General features: G+C 55.3%; 2 protein-coding genes across 4 annotated transcripts; both read right to left on the minus strand.

Moving 5' to 3' along the window:
* Positions 1-628: 628 nt before the first annotated feature.
* On the minus strand, positions 629-11,934 carry LOC136106160 (mitochondrial fission factor homolog B). Of its 2 annotated transcripts, XM_065846299.2 has the most exons (8): positions 11,652-11,934; positions 8,347-8,575; positions 7,626-7,792; positions 6,784-6,872; positions 5,717-5,878; positions 3,033-3,111; positions 2,394-2,568; positions 629-2,303 (listed from the first exon to the last, which is right to left on the minus strand). In XM_065846299.2, exons 2-7 carry the CDS (start codon positions 8,540-8,542, stop codon positions 2,437-2,439), a joined length of 825 nt encoding a protein of 274 aa, XP_065702371.1. In that variant the 5' UTR covers positions 8,543-8,575; positions 11,652-11,934; the 3' UTR covers positions 629-2,303; positions 2,394-2,436. The 2 variants fall into 2 exon arrangements, with proteins under 2 accessions (XP_065702371.1, XP_065702372.1); XM_065846300.2 differs by lacking the exon at positions 5,717-5,878 and having other exon boundaries at positions 629-2,568; positions 11,652-11,925.
* Positions 11,935-12,664: 730 nt separating this feature from the next.
* PRRG3 (proline rich and Gla domain 3) lies at positions 12,665-22,991 on the minus strand. 2 transcript variants are annotated; one of them, XM_065846301.2, is made up of 4 exons: positions 22,917-22,991; positions 19,662-19,703; positions 15,536-15,696; positions 12,665-15,020 (listed from the first exon to the last, which is right to left on the minus strand). In XM_065846301.2, the coding sequence occupies exons 2-4, from the start codon at positions 19,666-19,668 to the stop codon at positions 14,484-14,486; spliced, it is 705 nt and encodes a 234-aa protein (XP_065702373.1). In that variant the 5' UTR covers positions 19,669-19,703; positions 22,917-22,991; the 3' UTR covers positions 12,665-14,483. The 2 variants fall into 2 exon arrangements, 1 of the variants encoding a protein (XP_065702373.1); XR_010652094.2 differs by lacking the exons at positions 12,665-15,020; positions 15,536-15,696 and adding exons at positions 17,427-18,026; positions 18,844-19,021.
* Positions 22,992-24,993: the final 2,002 nt, after the last annotated feature.

Genomic DNA, 24,993 nt, shown 5'->3' on the forward strand with positions numbered 1-24,993 from the left:
AGCAAAAAATTTGTATCCCCAAAGCAATAAGAAAGACAGTAATTTTTACCCCCTTCTTCTAGCATCCAACTACTTGCAGTAGCTGAGGTTGGATCAGTCCCTGCTGTGCACATGGAGTCCTGCAGCATGCACAGGGCTGATCTGAAAGCATCAGCACCAACACTCCCTTCGACACCTAATAGTTACCTTTTTTTTTTTCATCTTCAAAGCCTTAAATTCCACTTACTCTGATCTCAGTGAAAACCTGGGCAGAAGGGAACCCAAAGAAAGAAATGGAATTTTTGCAGCCTTGGTCAGGGCAGCTGGTGTTGTTGGGTCCCCGCAGCAAGGGACACATCACCCTGCTCTTGTCCCCACACCACAGAGCCTGGCACTGGGGACAGCTCACAGACCAGGAGCACCAGCATAACCCCCCTTCCACCTCTCCTTTTGCTCCCTGCCTGCTGCTGCCTTCAAAAGGAACACGAGAACCCCAGTGCCTGATAAAATAAGCACACGTGGCTGAGACATCCAGCATCAGGTCAGAGTCCTGCTGCCAAGGGAATAAAACTTACCCATTGCCATCCACTGGGATACCAGGATCAGACTCCACGGTTGGTAGAAGAAACAAATCCAGACCACACAGAGATTATTAAAATATGTGTTTTATGGGTCAGTGTTTCAAGACTTACATAGAAGACATATTGCATCCCCTACAACCTGCCAATAACTAGCCCTTGAGAACAGACAGTTCGATCACCTCTCCTCCAAACACTTTCTAATCCACACTTTGAAGGTGGTGTCTCCCCAAAAGGGTCAGCCCTTCTCGCCTTAAAATACAGCTTAAAAAAAACAAACAAAAATACAAGCTTCCTCCAAAACACATTTTCACCTCTCAGAGAACGAAAACCAAACCATTTACCTCCTTTCCTGGCAGGAGTCCCAGCAGCAGCCCCCTTGTACAGGCCCATTGTGTAAGGTCCCCTGGTCACCCTGGTCACAGCCTTGAGCCAGAGGAACCAGCCCTGCACCAGTGCTCCCATTCCTCACACACCCCCAAGCCCACCACACCATCCTGGCTCCCACCTGCAATAAATCTCAGTGCTCTCCTCAGTTCATCCATCAGGCACAGGTTCAGATCTGCAATTACTTGTGGGACAGTTATTTATTAGTCGATGCCCGGCTGCCAGATTTACAGTCACAGATGCTTAACACAGTTGCAGGCAAGCATTCGTGTCTGTAAACAAGCCCTTGGGACATCTGGATGATCTGTAGATCCAGCTACAATAGGTAGAACAGAGAGGTCCCATTAGGCCATGCCAAAACCTGCCCCCAGAGCCTTGGAAGCACAAATCCAGCAGAAGTGCTAGAAGAACCACCAAAAGCATCCCAAAGTCAGCTCAGACCCAGGTGTTACTAAACTCCACAAAAGGAAAGAAATGGCAAAGCTGTTGAACTGGGTTTGGTTTTAGCTAAAGAGAATCTGGGCCAATAATTCCCCTCACCTGTGTTCTTGCACCATTGCTGAAGTTACAGCTTGGCAGCAGAGCTGGGAGCCATCCTGCCCTCTGGCCCAGGCAAACTAACAAACATCTACTGTTGCCCAATGGGCAATTTTCCACAGCCTGTCTGGTGCTATCACTGTTGGTGTGAGGTCTTATAATCCAGAGAGTCACCATGAGGAGGTTTCCCATTTAAATCAACCTGGGAAAGAGCCAAGCTCCTGAATAAGCCCAGACCTCAGCAATGATCTTACAGCCACTTTGGATCTGAATATTTGTAAATCTGCTGTTGAACTGCCTCAAGCAGGACGGGAGCTGAAGAGATGGCGGCACAGCAGCAGCTGCAGGGATGGGAGCTCCTCGGGCTGCATGTCTCCCAGGGAAGGGGCTACGGCACAGGAGAACCGTCAGTGTTACTTCCACCAAAGGGCAGTTGTGCAAGGAAGAAAAGAAAACCTACCAGCAGTTTAAAAACACTCAACCACTCTACACAAGTTTTTTGCATGGAAGATGAGGAACAGAACACAGCAGCTGGCTGAGAACTTTTATGGAGTCAGAATTGAGTTGTCCAAGCTGGGACACGGTCAGGGGACTGAGCCCACCATAGTCTAAGACTGTAACCAGACCCCATGTCCACCAACACCTAACACCTTGGTTTTGTGCCTCCTCTAGCAGACAGCCCAAGGGCCAGAGGGTCTCCCATTACTTTGCCCAGGACAGACAGCTCCATCGTTTCCCTCACCCACCTCTGATGCGAGAGCATGGGACAGGGATGACATCTTCATTGTAATCACGGCCTAAAGCACACAAATCCTCAAGTGCCTGCAGTGCAAAAAGCAGGTCAAGTTAAGAAGAAACACATAGTTTTACTGTTTACAAATACACGAGCAAGGACTCTCTCCCTGCCCTCACCCTCACTGCCGGGGTTGGGCAGGGGAGATCGAGGCACAGGAAATCATCTCCTGAGCCAGAGCCACGTGTTGATGAGGCAGGCGGAGATCAGCACGGAGTAGACCAGGGCTTCCTTCTGCCGCCAGGCGTTGCACTGCTCCTCCAGCACGCGAAGCCTCCCCGAGATCCTCGTCAACTGCAAGGGAAGCGGTGGGGCCACTGTCAGCCCTGTAGCAAAGTGCAGGACACTTGCTACACCCTGGAGGTGTGGTAGAGCAACGGATGGAGGGATGGGAACTGCTGTCTCCTTCACATCCTCCTTTCCTAGAGCCGCAGTTATCTTTGTTTGGGAGAATTAGCAGCAGTAGTTCAGCTCCTGAGCAGATGCTTCAGCAAAAGGTCCTTCCCATCAGAAGAGCATCTGAGCCCTTTACCACCAGCAGACGGAAGGGTCTGGCTGTCTCCTGTAGCCCTACAGCCCCTCAGGGCAGGAGCTTGATGGGTCAATACACATGTAAGTCCTCCCCTGCTTCTCCATTAGCTGGGACCAGCTTGGCAAGGCCAGCCCAACAGGGCCGAGCAACAGACCCCCAGAGCCTCCTCACCCACCCTCCTACAGCTTTCCCAGAAGACATTTGCAGCCCTTCACCCCCATCTCACCTGCTTTCTCATTGCTGCCATCTCAGCCACCCCAACCTCCTCCAAGGTGCCCTCCGGGGCTGGGCCAGCCTCCTGGGAGCTGAGGAAGAAAAACAGAGATGCAGACAGACAAACACCGCTCAAAAGGCGCAATTGCCTTCCCTCACACACGGCATCGCCACGGGAAGCCGAGCCATGCAGGTAGCGTGTGATGCCCAGGATGGACTGTCTGGATGCAGCATCAGGAGAAAGGAAACAGCACCTGCACAGCATCTACTCATCTCCTCTTAACCCTCATCATGCATATTTATACCCCTCCACCATGCATCCCATAGTGTCACAACAAAACGTACAGCACATGCCATGACACGCAACAGGGAAAACGCATGCTTGTGTTTCCTGAGACAACCATCAGAGAGAAAACAAGATATTTATCGAGCATCCGTCCCCTGGAGTCAGAGGAATTCATTGAGGGTTAAATAAACCATCTTTAGAGCCAGTCAGGTAAATAAGTATCACAGGGCCAATACCAAAATGGAAGGATGACCTCATTTACATCAGCAGGTGAGGATCCCACAGGTGGGAAGCAGCCATCAACTGAGGGAAAACTATCTGAGCAAGTGCATCAGCCAGCAGAAAAGGGTCCTGTGTTTGCTGACACAAGGATTTGTTCCTCTCCGGTATGTCCAGATACCCCAAGCTCACTTTCCCTGTGCCCTCAACAACAACAACAAAAAAGTATCACTTTTTGCTCTTCTAGCAAGTTTTACCTGCAACGTGAAACATAAACAAGCAACCCAAGCATGCACAACTTTCTTCCGCCCCTGGAAACAAAGGGGCCACCATTGGGATTAGAGGCTGCACTGTTAGAGGCAACACAGACCACGGATCTCCAGGGCATCCCCCGGGGAACCAGCCTTGCTGCAGGGCCCACAGCACCAACACACACAAAGAAATAGATGCACAGTGAGAAAAATCAAAATTGCCATGTTCAGTCTGTTGTTCCTGTCATCATGGGCTAGGCTTGCATCAGTTTTTCTATAACCAAACCCCCCTATGCACACCAATAGGCACTTGATACCGTGCAGTTAATGAGTGTCTAACATGGCTCCTTCAGAGACCTTGGGGACAGGAGGGTATTTATTCCGGTTTGCAACATGATGTTGATCTCACTGAAGACAAGCCAAGACTGCACGCAGAGATTCAGTGAATCTGTCTGAAAAATACATTTGTGAGATAATACCTGCACATAATGTAGCTGCAGTGTAAAATGAAAATCATAATAGAAAGAAAATCCAAATTCCCCCAGCACAGAGCCATTTGGAAAGGACACATCCTGGGGCTTTGGACTGAAAAAAATCCCAGCTGATACAGGTGAACACCCTTTAGAGGAGAAACTATAAATTACTTTCTGACGACTCAGCCCCTTCAAGAGGTAACCATATTCCAGTCTGTCCAAGACCAGACTTTTCTTTATTAAAATTTCAGGACAAACAAGTCAGCTTGGTCATTTTTTAATTTTTATTGTTGCACAGTGGTACAAAGTTGTTGTATCTAAGAGGTACTGTGTGCATCTGAAGTGATGCGAAGTACTAAGAAAAGGCATTTCAAGAGGGCTGGCTTCAAATGGAGAGTGAGACCTGGCGACAGGCCCAGGAGTCAGCCCACTGCGCTACAGCAGCTCCACAAGGTACCACCTCTCATGGTACCATGGCCTAAACCTCCTTTACTGCTGATGGAAGGAGGGAGAAGGTCCTATACAGTCACTAACTAGATGCGTTGCCATGTCCAGACTCCATTTAAAAAAAAAAAAAAGAAGGCAAAAAAGCATCATTTGAAGACAATCAGCCTTCAGTGGCTAAAAGCAGGGACATCACTTTGCATTGTTTGCAGGCAGAAGCCAGCTCTGCTGCCTGCACCTCCGTGCCAGCTAGGGAGGGAAGGCAGGATGTGCTGCGGATGGCACCGATGATGGATGCTCACTCCCCTTTCCTCCTGGAGCCTTTGTTCAAGGAGAATTAGAAGTATTTAGACACTCCTCTGGGTGTTCAGCAGCCTTAGAGCGGTGGGGACACCTTAGGGCCACAATGATGTCTTTGAACATGTTATATTCACTGGACTTGCACATACAGGAGTGTGGTGGAGACAGTTACTCCAGCCCACCCAGAGAGACTGAGGTCATTGCATACCTGCTCCAGTGAGCACACTGGCACACTGCACCCTGGCCAGAGGCACTGGCTATAGGGTTGGTACCTCGGTGCACCCAATTTGTGGAAAAAGTTAATTAATAGTGACTAAGATACAGCCAAGGGTGCTGGGAGCCTGCAGGAACAGGTGTCTCATGGATAGGACCTGAGTCAGACCATCTGCTCTCGACTTTGATTCCTTTCACACATTGATCTCCATCAAGCTATCAAAGCATGCAGAAAAATTAGCACTTGCTTAGCAGTGAAGAGCATCTGAAAAACCAGCAATGTCACAGGCAGCATTTGGTCGCTCAGGGCGCCCAGTGTTAAGCTGAGCAGGAGACACGAGCTGGGCTGGGTTAGCAGGGACTGCTGCACCCAGGACAGGCAAGGAGAAGAGTCTGGGGCAGCCATGCAGGACCAGCCTGCTCCTGTGGTTTGCAGAGCTCACGCCTGGCTCATGCCTTAGAAAAGCAAAGGCGAGTCCTGGAAGAGTGGCTCAAGATGAGCTGAAGTCACCTGGACGGCACTGGGTCTTGCAGGGAATCCTGGAAACGGTGGTAGAGCACCTGGCCCAGGTGGTACATGGTCTGGAAGATGTTCTGCACGGAGTAGATCCTGCCTGTCTCCACGAGGAGGGGGACCGGGGCCCTGTGCGCAGGTAGGGGGCACGTGTCCTCACTGGGGTGCACACAAAATCACACCTGTTATTTCCTGGCCTGGTACAGTATTGACACACACAGGCATTTGGAAGTGCCCTCTGTCCCTTCAGCAGCTCCAAGCATCTCTGGGCAATGCCATTGGCACCCAGACCCCCACATCACCAAGTAGGAGAACCCCCTCCAGCAGCCTCAGAGGCAGTCGCCTGACTCCTCCAAAACCAACCATGGCTGTGTGATACCCAGACCTTCACTAGCTGCTCTCACAGCGGTTGCAGAAGGAAGCTCTCCTGCCACCCACGACAACCCTGGACTGACTTTCAGGAGGAAAAGTGGCTCTGCTCTGGGATTAAGTTAGAGATCATTTCTCCACCAGAGGGACTCTGGAGCCCAAGGCCATGAAAAGAAGATCACTATCACCATGCTGCTGCCCACAAGCTACACTCAAAGAGCTGAAAAGCAAGTGTGGTCTAAGCCCACCCTATCTGTAAGGCACAGGCTTCAACAACCACTGTATAAACCCAGTTAAGCCCTGGTGCCTCCTTTTCCAGTGGTCACCTGCCCATAGCACCCAGCGCTCTGCCATGCTGGTGCTGGAGCAGGAGAGCACGTTGCAGAGCGTCAAGGGGAAGATGGGCACAGCCAGAGCAGGCAGCGAGGTCCTCTGGGCCCAATGGCCAGGCAAGGATGGACAGCACTCCCAGCCTGCTGGAAGATGAGACACGTCCATCTCAGCAGAGAGCTCATCACCCTGGGGACCAACGCAGATGCCTTCAGTGCTGCCTGGCACAAATCTTCTCTCATGCCAGGCGCTGCCTTGCCCCAGTATGGATACCCCCCACCTCAGGGCACTGACATCAGAGAGCATCAGAGCAACAGGGGATGCTGATGCCCACCCACCCCAGACAGCTCTGTGCTCTTGCTCACCGCTCATGGTGCTGTCCCGGGCTGTGCAAGGCCAGCTGGGCACAGTCATTTGGAGTCCTCTCCCGCCGCGACCTGCTGCTGTGGTGGCCCTGTCGGCATCAAACACAACCGGGTTAGCGCGGAGACCCCGCACAGGGCGAGCCCAGTCCCGTGCCCTGCAGTGCCAGGAGCCCATCTGTGGGGAAAGCAGTCAGTGGTGGGAGCACTATATGGACCCCAAACCTGGTGAGCTGATGCTGGAGCAGGTGCAGACATGCTCAGAGCAGGGACAAGGTCACCAGCAACAAACCTGCTGGTCTAATCTCTATTCAGATCAAAAATCCTGAACCCAGCACATCTGGGAATGGCTCTTGAATCTCAGGGAGGTGAAAGCGCTTGAGAAGGCAGATCAGCAGCTCCAGCAGGCGCACCAAGCCGTGGCTTGCCTATGTCTCTGGATTAGTTTCACACAAGGTTAACATCTGCTTTAAGTTCTGACGCCAGAACCCTTCACACCACAATGAAAAACAGCTCCTTCTCATACTTCGTCCAGGAGAAACAGAGACTTCAAAAGTAGCAGGAGGTTGCGGGGGGACTGCACCCACCTCAGCCGATCTCCTGCTCACAAAACGCAGCAGAAGACCTGGCTGAATCCATGTCCCAGCACACAGGTGTGTACTGGTTATGGGACAGAAAGAGACCCCACCACCCCTACGCCCTCATTCCTGGGACCTCCTGGAAGGAGACAGTACCCTGGAAGATGAATTTTGGCTCAGGCTGATAACAGACCTCTGGAGAAACCCAACAATGAGATCGCTCCCCTTTCCCACCACAGGCAATCCCATCCGTTCTCAACACGGTACCGATCGTTTGCGTTTCTGGGAGCTTGATCTGCTGGCCACGTGCAGGAAAGGGAGCTCCCCGAGGTGGGTGGGCTGCGCAGAGGAGTCTGGGGACACGTGCACCACAACAGAGGGGACCTTCCTTTGCTGGTTCAGCAGGATGGGCCTCAAACTGGCATCTGATATTTCTACAGAGAGGAGAGAGAAAAGAATTAAACCAAACTCAATGCCCTCCGGACAGGAGAGGGGATCCACCCATGTAGGAGACCCAACGCTGTGTCTGGTGTTACCAGATGTACATCAAAAGCCATGTGCCACAGGTGTGAGTGGCAGGACAATCCAGAGAGGCGTGGACTGGAAAGCAACCAGACAGGCTGTTCTGGAAAAGGGAGGTTTGGGAGCAGTTTCTCAAAGAGAACAGGGCCATATGTCTCTGCATCCCAAAGCAGGCAGCCTACCAAAGGCCCAGAGGGAACTGTAAGAGATGTGGAAGGAGATGCCTCCACACTTTGCTTCTCACTTTTTGGAGCTAAGAGACCCCTCCTGCCTTCTGTTGGTCACCTTTGCACCTCTCCCCAAGCATCTCTCCACCATCCTGCCCTACCTTCCAGAAGAAAGCTGACTACAACATCTGTGTCTGTCCTGCAAACCACTGGGGACTTAATAAAGAGATCCTAAACTCTAGGATATTGTAGAGCCCCACCAACCTTCAGCCACCCCAAAAGACAACCCAGGACATTACCTGCCAGAGAAATCCTATCAGGGATGTGCATCCGAAAGGAAGGAGGGATGTCCTCTGTCACTGGCTCCTTGTCCACAGGGCTGAAGCTATCTGCCACCTTCAGCCTGTTGGGAACCTGCATCCTTTGATTGATGGCTTCTGTGAAGAGCGGGTCACAGCGCACTCGGTTAAGGTCCAGTCCCCAAAACGGCCACATCTTCTTTTTATTCCCTCAGATTGCTCGAGCACCCTGGGGTTTCACACAGAGGAAAAGTTGAGAGAAAGCAGGACAAGGAGCTCTTCCAAACCGGCACCTGCACACATGCTATAAGACAGCTAAAATATAGGCAGAAACAACCCAAAAGACAGACCCTGTCAGAGTTCTCCTGGAGAACGGGGTGTCCCATGAAGCTCAGCTGACAGGGACAAGGACACGGGGCTGCTGCAAGTGGGAACTCCTGATCAGCAGAAAGAGAAATGAGAAAACTCCTACATGTCCTGGGAGCAAAGCATGAGCTTAGCACCTATTGCTTCAATTTATAGCAAGCAAAAGCTGTGGAAGAGCAGTTCAGTATACCCTAAAAACTAGTGAGTGAAAACAAACAAAATAATCCATCCAGAAGACAATTTTTTTGGAGGCCTGGGCACACATTTTTCTGTTCATACACCTTCAAGGAAAAAAGAGGTCTTCTAAAAACAAACAACATGTTTTGGTGATAGGATCCCAGGTTACCAGAGAAAAAACTGAGCGCTAAGCTCTTTCTCCACACACACTTTTGCCGTAGCAGGCCCATACCCCATTTCACACCCCATTCAGCACCCATCTCCTCGAGTGACTCACACCAAGCTGAACAAGATGGACTTTGCCCCAGGCAGAGCTGCCAGGTGCTGAACCATCCTCCAGAGGGTGAGGAAAAGCACAGGGCAGCTCCTCAGGCCAGCATCCTCTTGGCTTTCTCCCAGGAAGGGACTGGCATGGAGGAACAGTCTCCAGCTCTCACTGCTCCTGGGGGCAGCCTGAACATGGGACACAGATACTCTCTGGGGCTCTGCAGCTGCTCGGAACACACGACTGCCCCATGCCTCAGTTTCCCCTTTGCCAAGTCCCAGGGCTTCGAGACATGCTCTGGGGCCACAATGTCCCAACGCTTTCACTGCCCTCTGCTTGCATCACTATCTACGAGCATTTGGAAGAAGAGGCCCAAAAAACACCTTCCCAGCTCCCAGCATATGCGCTCTTCATTATTTCCCAAAAAGCTGCAGCTGAGGAGAAAACCCCAGCAAGTGAGGGCTGCTGATGCTGGCACATCCCAGTTGGACCCCAGCACTGTCGCAGCATCCCAGACATGCCACACACACATGCGCAGCCTCTCTGCACCCTCCTTGCTGCTGCCCTTTGAGTTTTCCACGCTCAAAAAGGTCCCAGTTTGTTTCCAGGTCAAAAGCTCCACCACAAGACAAACTGCTGCTCCAACACAGCACAAACAACCAGAGGAAAGAAAGGTTTTCCTCTTCAAAGCTCAAAGGGGAAGATGAGAGGAGGTGGCTAATAGGAGCACGCAGGGGCCCTGCCTTCTTTGATCACGTCCAGGGACTATATTTAGCAGCTGGGTGTCTGACGCTGCACTTCCAGCCCACCAGGCTGCTCCCAGCTGACAGCAGCCAGGGCTCCCCACCACAACCCTTGCTGCTGCTTCTTTGGACCCTCTCGCCTGCCCCTGCCCGCCGCCACCCCCAGGATACCACCCATGGCAGAGGAGCAGGGGGAAATCCCTGGGGAGCAGCGCTGCCCAAAGCAGGAAGGACCACGGGAGGTGTGGCCACTGAGCCACTGATCCCATCCCATGCAGCAGCCAGGCCCTGCAACCCCAGGTACAGGAAGGCAGCAGAACCGGCTCCCTGTCTGCAATAACCAGCGCTTCAGCGATCACCTGCCTCACACTGCTCTCTCCTCTGTCATTAAAAACCTTTTAATTGAAGAGATAGAAATTTGCCCAGCATCAGCAGCACGGATTTCCTGCTTCCAGCTGCGCAGAGATGAGATCCCCGTCCCTGCAACTGGGGCTGCCCCAGAGGCACTGCCTGAGACACGGGTGTGGGGGCACAGCTGCCCCCGCCTGGCCCACACCTTCTCCACCACCCCGCCCAGACCCAATGCTGGCATGGGTGACAAAACCTTCGAGTGTCAAAACACACATGCACCCCGCTTGTCCCCCAAACCTCAAATAAAGTGGGTTTTTGCAGGAATCCCCCCGCTCGAGAGTGGAGCAATAAGTCCCAAAGTGGTGTCAGTCCCACAAGAGAAACCTGTGTCAGACACCCAGCCCCACAACCACGGAGACAGGTTTCTCCTTCACGTTTTTGGTGCTTTAGAGGAGTGAACACTCTGTTGCTTTCTCAGACTGCTCTCTGGGAAACCAACATATATTAATAACAATAAATCTGGAGAGGGCAGATCAGTTCATTTTCTAATCACCCCTGAAGCTGCTGCAGCTCCCAGAGAGCAGAGCGATAAGAGGGCAGTGAGAAGCAGGCTCTAAGAGACCAAGCTATTAAGAAAAACCAAAAATCTGCTGTCAAAACCCATAAGAACAAAACACTTAACTGGTTGGATTTCCTCTTTTAACTTTCTTTAGGGCTTTTTCTAGCCATTGCCAAGCAACCCCACCTTGCCAGCGGAAGAGGATTCCTTCTGGGCCTCTGCTTTGGCACTTCTTGCATGTGCAGCGACAGGGAATCTCCAGCATACTAAGTCTGTGGAGTGGGTTTAAGTCCTGCCCTGTGGAAAGAAACCCTACAACCTTCCTCCCTCTGTCCCTCCCCAGCCCAGTATGCTCCGTACAAGGCAGGAGGGGGTACCAGGATGGGATGCAGTGGTGAGCAGCCCTCTGCCAGAGGAGCCGACCTCGCTCACAGCTCTGCCCTGCAGCTCGGGGCTGTGCCTTGTCACGGTAGAAAGGGGCTAAACAAGGAGGGGAAATGGGTTTTGTCACCTGCCACCTGCCACGGCCACACAGAGTGACCCCACGCAGGGTGACCCCTCTGTCCCCCGCGTTCCCCGCCTTATGGATGCGCTGGGGACAAAAGGGCTTCGGGGATCCCAGACACAGCAACCCAGGGGGCTGAGGAAGTCAGGCCACGGGACACGCGTGAGAATAAAGAGCCGAACACCCGCGGGGATGGGAGGCGGGAGGGGTCCCCCAGGGCCTCCACAGCACCTCCGCTGACGGACGCGCTTCCCCGCCGGGGCTGCCCGCAGAGTCCCGTCCCGTCCCGCTCCCGGTACCCACCGGCTTGCACAGGTGGGTGGAGTGTGGGGCACTTACTTGTTTTTGCAGCCCAAAGGAACTCCCGGACCTGTAAACAGCCGCACCCGCTGACCAGCCGGGGCGGGGGCGGTATCTACCGGGACAACCCGCCCCCCCCGCCGCGCTTAAAGCCGCAGCCGGGGTAATTAAGGACTCATCAGCGCGGCGCCTCCCCGGGGACAGCGGGCACCCCCAGTCCGGCCGGTCAACCTCGTCCCTCCCACGAAGTAATAAGTCTGCCGGATGGAAAGGATCGCTCTTTCCAGGGGCAAAACTGGGGGACAAAGGCAAACCCGGGAGCTCCACCCCGTCCCAGGCACACGCTGCTCAGGGGCGTCTGCAGGCGAACCGACCCGCGGTCCAAGGCCAGGCAGCCCCAGCTGAGATGATCCAGCGCAGGAGAGCGGGCAGGAGCAGGGGCAGTGGCCATCCAGCACCGAGCTGTGCCACAGCTAATCTCGCCTGCCTCTCAATGGAGTTTGCTGCGATAAAAACGATCTGTTTGGGATGAATGACAAGTTTTAAGCATTTCTGAATGGAGACTGAGTCCAAGATCTGACCGTAAAATCTGGTTTTGAAAGGGCTTAAACTAAATCCTATGCTGCCCTACTCTTGCTATTTAAAGGGGATTATCTAAGAGGTTTAGGAGCACATAGAGGAACAGCAAGAAACCTTGTGCACCTAAATCCCCTCAAAGACCTTAGGAAATCCCTCCGCACTTCACCTACCGACTGGTCAGGGCTCACAGGACACGCTCCGGCTCTGAGAGTTGCATCTCATGCCCAGGGAAGTCAAAGGCTCCAGTCCTGGCATTCAGTTCACTCCCAGCCCCACAGCAGCATGCACCTGGTCCCCAGAAATGGTCCCCAGAGATGGTCCCCTCCTGCAGCCGTGCCCAGGGTGGGTATCAGTGCCATCGTGCCACAGCTGCCTCCATTGCCCTGCAGAGCTGAGCCCCAGGCACCCCCACAAGATGGAAATCCAGGGAGCGACCCCCCCCGCTGTGGGAAAAAGTCACCCTGTGCCACTCAGACAGTGAGGGTTTTTTAATAAATACCTTTTTTTTTTTTTTTTCACAGAAATATACCAAGTTTTACAGAATACAAACTGCAGGGATAATGACTGGGCATCAAAGACAGAGGATGCAGAGTGCCCTTCTGTCTCCCTCCAGTCTTTTCCAGGCTCTGACCCCAACGCTCGCTGTCAGGTCTTCCCATAAGCCCAATTTGCTAAGGCTGAAAGGCAGAGTAAAGGCCTGGGAGGGGACAGACAAGGTGCCAGCAGCTGCAAACCCATGTCCTGCCCCAGGAACAGCCATGCTGGGCAAACCTCAGCTCTGGGCTGAGGGCACCTGCAGCGAGAGCATCGTTGGGACTGAGCAGGTGCAGAGATGTACAATAGCCTTTCGGTGCTGGTGGAGAGACTGGTATGGGGGTGAACACCAAGGAGTGGCAGTGCTGGGTGTTTCTGGGCTAGTCCTATGGGGCAGGTGAACACAACCCCCTTTCTAACCCATCAAACATGACTGGGAAATGACAGCTCCATTGCTTGGACCCCAAAAAGAGCTGCCCAGGAAAAGGGGACGCTGATCCCACAGCAAAGCACCTGGCTTTGCCCTGGTACCACAACCAGCCAGTGGTCAGGTGCAACAGGGTCTGGCCCTACTCCCGACCCACTGGCATTGCTGGGTCATGGCATGGTCAGCCCTCACTGCTGCAGCCACCTCTGTCAGCTCCACACCATGGCCAGGACCACCAAGCACTCTGCCCACCAGAGTGGTGGGCCTGGAGGAGAGTGGGGTCTCACATTCCCCTTAACCTGCTCCAGAGAACAAAGAGCACCAAAGAGAGGGGCCAAGCAGGACAGAGAGGTTTGGGGTAGAGAGCACAGAGGTTTGGCCTGCCCAGTCTCCCTGTGCCAGCATCCCACCTCTGGTGCAGACACCAGACAGGTGACTTTTTCCAGGATTCTCCAGGAAAAAGGAGCATCCCCAGTGCTTAAAGCCACAGGACCACCCTTGGCCTGAGGTCAAAGATGAGCCCATCAGGCAGCTCTGACGCAGCCAAACTTCCAGCTTCCCGACACCCCACAGGAGGGAAGTGGAGAGCATCAGGAAAAGGACCTGCTACTCCAAAGTCACTTACCTCCCGTACAAGACCACCACGAGCCCTTCCCCCTTTCCAAAGGGATCTAGGAGATCAGAGAGTGCCTCTCTGACTGCTCCTCCTGATCTCTGGACAGTGAATATCACTACAGGCACCACAGAATGGACTGGGCTCCCCATTTTCCCCTGGCAGCAAATCCACACAAGTGAGGCACTTTATCCCCAAACACAGAGTGTGGACACCGACTGCTGGGATGGACAGAAATTCACCACACGCTTCCTGCATCCCCAACTCCTCACCAGAGCCTGGAGCAGCAAAACGGGGCCAGATGAGGACATGGGGTAAGGCTGAGCAGCAGCCCAGGGAGGCAGTGAGGCCATTTTAATAATGGGAAATGTTCTATCTATTCAAGGGGTAAGTAAGGGGATCAAATGCACCATGGGGAGACCCCCGCATTGAGCCAGGAACAAGCTGCTGCTCTGCTCTGGCTGCTACAGCACTTACGTGAGCGGGGAGCGAGGGGCAGGGGACGGCTGGCTGGCTCAGAGCCATCCCCGCGGCCCAGCCTCACCCCGCCTGGGGACAGCTATTTTTGGTTAGGAGGGTAAGGCTATTGTGTGATGGCACCAGCTTGTACAGGTGAGATGGGGTGCCAACTGGCACCCAAAAGGGGTCTTGGGCACGGCAAAGGGTTGGGTGGAGGGGGAGTGTGAGTGTGTGAAGAGGCAGGAGGGAGTCAGATCCGCTATTTGCCCGCAACGGGGGCAGCGGCCACGATCTCTTCATATTTGGGTGGTGGGTCATTGTAGGAGACACTGGTCTCTTCACCGCTGCTGCTCTCTGGGTGGCCTGTCACCTCCTCATAGGAAGGTGGAGGAGTGGCACTAGACAGTCTGGAGAGGACAGAGACTGAGTGCTCTGGTGGGTAAAGGGTGTTGTCTTGCTGGGGGGTGCCCCCAGCTCTGCTGTCTCCAGCCACCCGGTTGCTTGCTTCTCGCTGGTATTGGGTTTCCCCTTGGCTTTGCGACCGCTCTCGGTACACCATAACCCTGGGGAGGCTGCGTCCTGTTCGGCTGGCCAGGTAACGGTTCTGGGCGTAGGAGGGACGGTGGCGGGTGGCCTTTTGAAGCTGGCACCTCCAGATGATGAAGAGGGCGATGACTATTAGAAGAGCCACTCCCAAGAGGGGCACCACCACATACATAGCGTCTGAGCGCTCCGTGCTGTGCCCGGGGTCCTTGACGGAGTAGACAGAGTTCGTGTAGCCCTTCCAAAACTCCATCTGTGGCAGAAACAGAGAAGCAACCGTCATATGCTGCAGGTGGGGCAAGCACTCCTTGACCAATAGTCACTGCCCTTCCCAGGTCCACAAGAGGCAGATTTTTGGCCACCCCCCACAACCCTCACTCAGGCTGTCAGCACCTGAAGTGCTGCTGGGAACCAATCTAAAAGATCAAGGCAGCATCCCTCAACAACAGCCTCCACACCATGCAGGGAGAAATTCGGCTAATGCCAACCCAGCCTGGAGCATCAAGGACAACAGCACAGATGTCCCACACGGGAGTGCCAGCGTGACCTGTGGCTGTGGGCAGGGTGTCCTGGCAATGCCAACGTGAGGGCATTGCCTGGGAAGGGAAAGTCATGCTGGAAAGTGAGTCCACAGCATGCTGCCTGCAGACAGAAGAGGACAAAGAGAACAGGAGAGGCTGTTCCCTCTGCGCTTTCCTTCTCCACCCCCAGCTTGCTAAGGTGTAAGCTCTCACACATCCACTGGGGAGCAGGGCAGGACAAACACACCGTCTTCTCCTTGTTCTCGAACACTTCCTTGACCTCCTCATAGCTGCAGACCTCCTCAATGCACTCCCGCTCGATGGTGCCCTGCCGGATCTCCTCCAAGAAGCCGTTGGCTCGGGGAAAGCGCTTCAGGACTGCGTGGGCATTCCTGGCCCCCAAGAACACTGCAACACACAAGGCAGAGATAGGCTGAGCAGGGACAACCCCACACGTGGCCTCTGCCCAACCAGGCTTTCCCACCTGGCTTCCCACAGGATTTTGGTGATACAGGCATCCCAAACAGCAAAAGCTCAGGGTTACAATTCCATTGCACAGCAGAGTGCCCACTGAGGGAGAGCACACCCAGAGCAGCACAGGGCTCTTGGGATCTGCCCAGAGACACACAGCACCAGGAGCATCCTTCCAGCATGGCTGAGATGCTAGAGACATCGAAAGCAGCAGCTGCAGACCACACAGGGCAGCTTAACAAGAGACAGAAGGTTCCAAAAGTACTTGTTTTCATCCTTCTGCCCTCAATGGGATTTGACCTTGCTGACTCTTTGCTGCAGGGCAGGGGAGATCTCACTGGGCAAGCAAGACCCCATAGGGCTGGGTAGCAGAGCTGGGCCTCTCTGCCAAAACACAGGGCCAGCACTGAGACGGACTCACAACACACAGTGCATCACACATCATTCCACGGTCCCCCCATGCATCACCCTAGAGCCTTCTCTCTTGCTTCACACCTCCACAGCCCCCTGGAGGAGGGCAGAGCCTGCTGGAAGCTGGTGTCCCTGCTGCCAGCTGCTGTGGGGTCATGCAAGCTCAGGTGGCTTCAGAGACTCTGTTCAGGTCCCAGAAACACCACTGTGCACAGGCGGTCACGAGTCAGGTACTGAAAGAGGCCTGAGCAATGTCTCCTCACATGGCATCACATTCTCATCCCTACTACATTTTGTCACAGAGGCTTCACAAACTTGCCTCTGGTTTGCCAGGAGACTCCAGGTTGCCCATATCAGATCTTCCCACAGAGTACGCAGGCAGGAAGACTGAGCAGGAACAGCACCTTCCTGCCTGCAGGACACACAGCCCTTTCAAAGCCTCTCCCCAAATATTCTGCAGGAGGGAGACCTCCACGGGGTGCAGGGAGCAAGTACCTACCAGAACCTGCAGTGCCACGGGAGACACAAATGAGTTGTTGCCTGGAAAGCAGAAACTCCACACAAACCACGGCCCTTCCAGGATCCAAACATCCCATGCACACGTTTCATAAGAGAGCATTTCCATTATGCTGCTCAACACAGCTGTAGGCTGGCACCACCTCATCCCACCAAGCCACATAATCGTGCTGCTTCCCTTGAGGAAGATGAATCAGTTCACGTGGCTGATCCACAGAAGCCTATTTACCCCCTTCACCCTCAGGCTCAGTATCCATTGGATCAACCAGATGAACCAGCTCACACTGCAGCAACATCAACAGCTGCAGGACAAGGAGGCACTGGAACAGCTGGAGTCTCCCTCCTGTTGTTACAGCTTGGCTCCTTCCATAAGGAGCTTGGTGAAGACCAAACATAGCAGTTAGTGAAAAGCTACCAACTTCATTCATTAGGAGTCCTTTACCAGAGAGACCAGCAGATTTCCTTCTGCTTTACCTTTCATGTATCCTGCTCCTTAAAACAATACAGCAAGGTATTCGTGAAAGCATTTGTAAATGTCAAGGCAGGGACAAGATCACGGTGTAAGCAACTACTACTGTGCTATGCCATCCCATGCTTGGAGGCACTGTGCTCTTTTTGTGCTGTGTAGGTGCATTTTTCCCCTGTGATTTATTAACGGCTTGCTTCAGCGAGAGCTTTTGCAGAGGCCTGAACCACTGAGGTGTGAATGAAGAGCAGCATGAATGATGTGAGTCAGAGACTTCCCCTCAGAATCAACTTTATTAGGCAAACCTCTTTTTTTGTTGTTTTTTTTGTTACAAGGAACAACCAAAAGAGAATTTTCAAGAGGCACAGACGGCATCTCGCAGGAGGGCAGGGATCAGCTTGCCTTGGCATTTGCAGTTGAGGAGGGCTGTCCTGGCTGAGAGGGAGCAGACTGCCAGGCCAACCTTCTCTTGAGCCTTTCCAGAATGAGATGAAATTTTACACAGACACTGTCCATTCTGCAAATGGCCCATCCTTTGCTGGAGAAGTCTGGCCTCACCTTCTTTTGCCTCCTGCCTTCATCAGGCTGATGTATCGACTCTCTCCTCCTCAGCACTTGAGTCTGAGCCTCTTCCTGACTTCCTCAGCACACCTTGGAGCAAAAAGCTTGGCCGCAGGTCTCAGTGTCAGGGTGTTCCATCCCTGCAGACACCAGTCCCTTGACCCCTTCCCTGCTTTGCGGTGCTGAACTGGCCACTACGGTAGGAAATAAAAACAGACACACAGGCAGGCAGGTATCCCAAGCAGTGTTCTGACTGAAAGTACGTTGCGACAGAGGTGTGTGCTTCTCCCCACATCCAGTTATCCTCAGGGACCTAGAAATGGGAGAAGAGCAGAAACTAAGCCACTGCTACCCCAGGCTCTTCTACACAGCAAGTGCAAAGAGCTCCCATGTGCCTGGGGACCAGGGCAGGAAAACCACTGGCTTTCAGGAAACAAGAGCTTTGCTAACTCTCATCTCCAGCCTGGACAGAAAGAGCAGACAGCTGAGCAGGTACTGTCCCCGAACTGCAGGGCAGAGGGGACTTCCCAAGGCCCAGCAGCCTCAGTACTGACCCCTTGTGCCTCTCCAAGTCTCCCCACACCAGCTGGAGAACCAGTGCTCAGGAAAGATCAGAGCTTTAGGCAGGGGGAGCAGGAGCCGGGCTGAGTTAGCTGCATCCCTGCCGGGTTTCCCGAGGTGCTGCTGGCCCCTGGTGGCAGGCAGGCTTGGTCACACTGCCACCCCTCATCTCTGTGTCCGGCTTGTGGGGACACCCCCGGGGCTGCTTCTCTGCAGTGACATGCAGCTGTGTCTGCGGAGGGACAGACAGGGCTGCATGATGCTGCTGAGGAGGGCATGATGGTGAACACAATGACCACCACATCCCCGTCCTGCATGTCAGGGTCACCACAAAGGGGACTGGCCAGCAGAGGACACTGCCACCACAGGGGACACCTCCCACAACCAGTAAGTGCTGGTGAGCCAGCACCTGGGCTCTGGGAAGGAGAAAAGGCAACAGTGGAGGAAGGCAGGGACCTAGGCAGGTACCCTCATTAACAGAGAATTAACACTGCCTTCTAAAAACATTGCCTCAAGATTGCTGCTCCCTCCCCGACCTAGCACCGCACAGATAATGAAAGAAGACATACCTGTCACCCCTGGGGTCCTCCTGCTGCCCAGCGTGGCCACTGCCTCCACCTCCATAGCTGGCTCCAGCGACACCCCGAGCAAATCCCGAGATCCCAACCGGATCTCTGCATCTCCCTGTTCACAACCACCATCTTCCTCGAGCTCCCACCACGTCGCTGTGTGCAGCCCCTGTGCAGGCTGCCCAGAAGAGCAAGGATGGAGGGTTGAGTCCAGCTCTTTACAGACCATATGTCATCCTCCACCCTCACCAGACTCGGCCCAGCTGTAGCCACTGGCCCTGTGTGGCCCCATCTCCCATCCTGCAGACACCGAGGTGCAGCGAGCTGCCAGCGGAACAGTTAGGTGGCTGCCCAGAGCTCCAGTGCCACTGGCCACACAGGCTACAAGGCAGCGTGGCCCCCAGGACAGGCAGCTCGTGGGAAGCAAGTCATGGGCCATGAGGAGAACCGCTGTTAGGAGATGTCCGTGCAGACCAGCAGTCCCTGCGGAGGGGCCGGTCAGTCTGAAGAGCCTAAGGGAGGCCTGCCTTGCACAGTGGGCATCAGGCAAATAAAGAAACGCTGCAGCGTACGGGGAGGTCAGCCCTTCAGCACCTCCTCTTGGCTCCCAGCTTCCACAGGGGAGAGAGAAGCACAAGTCAGGCCAGACCTCAGACCTCATCCAGGGATAAAAGCCAATGGCATCTGCTCCCCATAGAGAATAACACCCTCCAAAAAGCACAGGTACCTCTTCCTTGAGAACTAGCTGCCAAACAAACACCCCCCTTCTCTCCTCCAGCACCACTGCCACCTCTCCGTCTTGACAGGGGAACACTTACTTGCCATGCTGCCTCACTCGGCTACAGGGGGCTCTGGTCTACCTGCAGAGAAGAGAACAGGAGAGTCACTGACAGCTTAAATTTCACCCCCTGAAGCCCAAGCCCTCCATTGCGCAGGGTCAGATCCCTGCAGAAAACAGGGTGCTGGGTGGAGGACCCACGGCCGTTCCCAGCCAAGCGGTGCCTCTCCAAGAGCCCAGGACTCGCGCTCATCGCGTGGCTGGAAGGGCTGAGGGCACCCTGGGCTCTCCAGGAGCCTGGGGCAGGTCTCTGTGCCGCACCAGCCCAGGGAGGGCCAGGGCCCTGCCCAATTTGCCCAGAGGGCTGCAGACAAGCCAAGTAGGAAGGGAAGAACTGGATGAAGGAGAGTCCCTGTATCTCATGAGCAGACGAGACAACCTGCATGGCAGAAGCTGCTGAGAGCAGCCTGGTGCTCCTCCTTTCCAGAAGGGATTGATGGACACAGGTAAAGCAGTCACCCCTTTTTATATCAACTTCCCAGCCATGCCAGTTCTCACTTCTGCAAGTCCTGCATAATCTGCAATAAACAGGGCCATACTGGTTTCTCCACTGCCATAAAGCCAACTACACAGCAGCAAAGCATAGGTATGGCATCTTCTAAAGGTTGCTGGGCTAAGCTAAAGGCAGCAGCAGGAGTGACAGAGCTTCCTGCATACCCAGGACAACAGCTCTGCAGCCGGAAAAGCACATTTTGTGCTTCAAAAGCAAAACTAAACTAAACAAAACCCCAGAAGAGTGAAACAAAGTCCTGCAGAGGCAGAGTATGTCTGTCTCTGCTTGCAGGAGTTTCACTCACCTGTTTTTCACGCTTTACCTTCTCCCTGTGCTTGATGTCCCACCAAGATCAGACTGCTCTGGGCAGACTCATCTCCTCTTGCCTTGCATGACACCTTGTGGCAAGGCCACAGCTCCGTCAGGAGACAGAGGGGACAAGACTAACCAGCCCCTACAGGGATTTATTGCAGATGAAGGAGCAAACAGAGTTAGAAACAGCAGGAATGAAACCACATGCTTTATCGTAGGTCCAGGACTTCAGATATTCAGAGTTGTTCTAAAAAGCACTTGAATCTGCTCAGCTGGAGCAAGGTCAGGGATGGCACAGGGTTGTCCACGGGGTCAGCAAGGCTAGAAATGCATTTCTCATTTCACGTAAAGGGTGGGAATTCAGACGCACAGCCCCACAGCAGGCTCTACCACACCCCACCAACAGCCGCCTTCTTGGTAAATCCAGCACCTCTCCCTCACAACATCAGGTTTCCTGTGGTTTCTGGGTTTTCCTGGGGTTTCTGAGGTTCCCGCACCAAAAGTGGCGAAGAGCCAAGCAAGCCTGGAGCTGTCTCCAGAGGCAGAAAGCAGCTCCTTTCCCACAGTTTGTGAAACTCGGATTGCAAACCTGAGTCTGGAGTTTAAGCAGGAGTGAGGAAAAGCAGCAGAGCACCAGAATGACACAGGAGGGGTCTGTTGCCTCCTGCACCCCACAGCCCCCACTGGGAAGCCTTTTCTCAATAAACTGTGTACCCAATCCTGCTTTTCTGAGCCATTCCAGGGGATGTGAAGGCAGCTGAGAGGCTTCCAGACCTGTGCATTCCCCCACAGGCTGCATCAGCTCTGAGCAGGGACTACCTGACCTGCTTTTGTTATCAGCTTTTTACAAAGCGATCTAAACCCACAGGATAAAAGAACGCATGCCATGGAAAACTTGCTACAGCTTCCACACAAAACCTCCGTATTGCTTGTTGTTACAGGCATTCCCGCCCTTTAATAGACAGGAGAACACAGACACAGAAACAGGGATATTCAAGACCAGATTTGTCAGGACCCCCAGCTCTGTAATCTACATCACACATGGGATGACACATTTAATGCATCAGAAAAATTTTATAAGTTTTTTCCAAATATCTGTGCCAATGCACCCAGCATCAGAGCTCAGAGATGGTTTATTTCAGTGCAACAATAAGCCGGGTCTACGCAAGCCTACAAGCATGAGCGATGCCTGTGAGAAGGGTAGACAACCCAGATGCTTATTTTTATTTCTGTGCACAAATTCCTAACCACCTCCTCCGGCTGCGATGAGCAGGAAAAGCTGAACCACCGCGCACGCTGACACCAAGGCGAGCAGCATCCCTCCTGCCTCCGCACAGCCACGCAAGCCGAGAGAAGCTGGAAGCTGACCGAGCAGACGCCCACCCAGTCCCAGTGCCCCCCCTCCGGCTTCCCAACACGCGTCTGCCTCCTCTATAAATACCCCATCGATAGGAGGTTGCTAAGGCAACCATGAGGAGGCGCGAGGGATGCAGCCGTGAGAGTGAGGATGCTGCAGTCGCGCATTTGTGTCTCCCCCGGGCTCCCCCCATCTCCGCCCCCGCTCCCGTCACTGATGCCAAAGGAGGAAATCGTGCTGGTGAAATTTGGTGGGCGTGTGGTGCCGGGCCCCCGCAAATCCGCAGCAGGCACAAGGGGGATATGTGGGGGACAATGGGCAATGGCACCTCCTCGCCAGGCTGGGGGGCACAGGTCAGGGGGATCCATGGACACCAGTGACATGCCACCACACGCAGGGAGGCTGCCAGCTCTCCTGGCATCACGTAGCCACGGCTGCCAACCGCTCACCGGGATCCAAGCAATATTTGGGGTTTTCCATGCCAAGATCCACAGCAAGGAGATGCGGCTGCACTGGCTCCACTTGCCAGGGACCGTGGGGTCCCCGGGGGCTGCCAGGACCCCTCTTTCTCCCAAACAGCCTCCGGACCCCGTCCCACCCTACACGGTTGGTCCTCCCGCTTCCCCCAGCCAGCCCCTGCCCCAGCCCCTCCGTCCCGGCACCGGCCCTGCCTAAACCCAGCTCCAAATTATTCCCACCGCCCACCAGATTCAGCCGCGACCCCACAGCAGGGTCGTGTCCCCCCCACCCCAACTCCCCACCAGCCCAAACGTGAACCTGCCCAACCCAGCGGGGCTTTCTGGTCCCAGATGAACCCCGCCACCTGCTCACCCACTGTCACCCCCTGCCCCACACATCCCCCCTCCGCCGCTCTCCTCTTGCCCAAACGCCCAGAAACCCCTCGACAGCTCCACCGCTCATACCTCCCCAGCCCCGTTCCCCCCACCCCAGCACCGCACACATGGCCCCTCAGCTCCTGCCCACCGCCTCACGCCCACCCTCGCCCCACGACCCTCCCCGCGGCTCCTGCCCCCCTCGCCCCGTAGCCCCCGGCAGCGCCGCCCCGCCCGTACCTCATGGCGGCCCCAGCGTTCCGCTCCCTCCCGCTGCCGGGAGGGGAAGGCCCCACTGCCGCCCCGCCTCCTCCCTCCCAGCCAATCGGACCTCCTGCAGCCAGCGCGCACCGCCTTCTTCCAATAGGAACGCGGAGTGGGGGGAAGTGGGCGGTGCTACTCGCTCCTCCCCCAACCCGAGAGAGACTGGTAGCCAATGAGAAAGGGGTACGGCTTCCGGGCGGTGCCGCAGTGGCTGCTGGTAGTTGTAGTCCCCTGCGCCCCGAGCTGCGGGCGGCGCTGCGGGGCCGGGTTGTGAGGGCTGGTGGTCCCGGGCGGTGTGGGCCGTGCCCGCTGCCCGCCGGGCTGCCTGCACACGGGCTGCCTGCACAGCCGTTCTGCTGCTGAATCTGCTGTCGCCTGCTGCACCTCGCCCTCACACTGTCCTGCCAGGGCTGTCTGGACCTGCCGCCGTGTCCCCTGCCTCTTCTTCCTCCTCTTCCTCCTCTTCTTCTTCCTCCTCCTCGCTGCCCGACTCCTCATAGAAGCAGATGGTGGCCTGCACCGGGAAGTTCTCCAGCAGCTTCTCTCCCACGCTATACAGATAGTCAAACGACTTGGACTTGGGCCAGAGGAGCCTGTGGGAGCACAGCCGGGTGAGGGCCCTGCCTGCCGTCCCCTGTCCCGCATGGGGCACCAGCAGCAGGGAACATACCTGACTGGGTGGTGGAAAAACGCCAGCGCTTTGTCGGGGCCACCGTCCGCCATCACCTGGCGAGGCCAAGCCTGAGGAGACACAGTCGGGATGGCACCTGCCCTGGGGCTCCCACTGGCCCCTCCGCCTGGCACAGCGTGGGTCCTGGCTGGCAGTGAGGGCGGGGACCTTTCTGTCCCCTTGGCTGGGGTGATGCCCCACACCCCGGCAGATCCCCCCAGGGTGACCCTGCCCTGAAGCCAGCATCTCCCGCCTTGTCTGCCCGTGGGTTTAGGTCCTCATGCCCCCACAAAGGCAGCTGGCATTTAACCCTCACCCCGATGGGCTTTTTGCCAGTGTAATCTCCTGCCCGTGCTCAAAAGCTCGTGCCCAGGCATCCTGCTAACCCCCTGAGGAATGCCCGCCCGGCCTGGGAACAGGCAGCCCCGTGTCTGCCCGCGGGAGTCCGCCTGGCCCTGCCCCACATGGGCTGGTGGGGCAGAGGAGAGATGCATGGGGGGAGGTGGACATGGCGCTGCCCCACAATAGTGCTGGGGGTGGAGGACTGAGGGATGAGAGGCTGGTTTTCTGCCAAACAGAGACCTCACCCCTGCCAGCAGGAAACTGGGGTTGTAAAACTCACGGTGTCCGTCTGCTCCCTCCTCTGCCCCGTTCCCTCCTCTGCTCGGGGCAGCCATGGTCTCCAGAGAGGCAGGAATCTAGGTGTGAAGAGCAGGTTTAGTGTGATGGCCGCCCACCCTGACCCACTCCCCCCTTGCCTTGCTCCCTGCCACCACAGCCATGCACCCCCAGCCCCACAGTCTCACCCACTCTCCACAGGTGCATGGCTGGGGTGCTGGGCACATGCAGGTGCACTTGTCACCTCAGTGTCAGTTCTCCTCACCCTGCTCCAGACCCACCAGCACCCCTGGGAGCAGCATTGCTCCCAGGGCTCTGCATACTCTCTCCCACCTGTGGCTTCTGGCATCAGAGGGGTCCCCATCAGAGCAGGGAGCCACACCACCTTCACCCAGACCCCGCTGGATCCTTCCCCATCCCACCTCCCACACACTCCCTGACTTCCTCATCCTCCCCAGTTCCCTCAGGTACCTTTGCTCTTGCTCCAGCCCTGGGCCTGAGTGACTGCCGGCTATGGGCTCTTGGAGCTCGCAGGGAGGCAGGCAACAGGCAGCAGCTTCCATGGTGGCAGCAACCGTGTCCCCTCTGACACTGCAGACCCTTGGCAAGGACACCTTTATAGCCCTGCCCCGGCTGGTGACTCACAAATTCTTTGGGGCAGGGGCAAGGGAAGGGGACGAGGGACTGGGGGTGTGGGGACGGCTGTCCCTGGGGTGTGAAATTTGCCCCAGTTGTGTAAACAGAGAGTTGGGGGTAGGCTGGGGG

This window comes from Patagioenas fasciata, chromosome 11 (genome assembly GCF_037038585.1).
Source record: "Patagioenas fasciata isolate bPatFas1 chromosome 11, bPatFas1.hap1, whole genome shotgun sequence".
Classification (NCBI taxonomy): domain Eukaryota; kingdom Metazoa; phylum Chordata; class Aves; order Columbiformes; family Columbidae; genus Patagioenas; species Patagioenas fasciata.

Bases quoted from the DNA above. Each gene is read 5' to 3' on its own strand.
- PRRG3 (XM_065846301.2), bottom strand. The intron at 15,021-15,535 runs GTGTGTTTGTCC...TTTCTGCCACAG, and splicing joins TCGAGAACAAGGAGAAGACG to ATGGAGTTTTGGAAGGGCTA.
- LOC136106160 (XM_065846299.2), bottom strand. From the start codon at position 8,542: ATGTGGCCGTTTTGGGGACTGGACCTTAACCGAGTGCGCTGTGACCCG. The intron at 7,793-8,346 runs GTAATGTCCTGG...TCCTCTCTGTAG, and splicing joins TGATAGGATTTCTCTGGCAG to AAATATCAGATGCCAGTTTG. The intron at 5,879-6,783 runs GTGAGCAAGAGC...TGTGCACCCCAG, and splicing joins CCGGGACAGCACCATGAGCG to TGAGGACACGTGCCCCCTAC.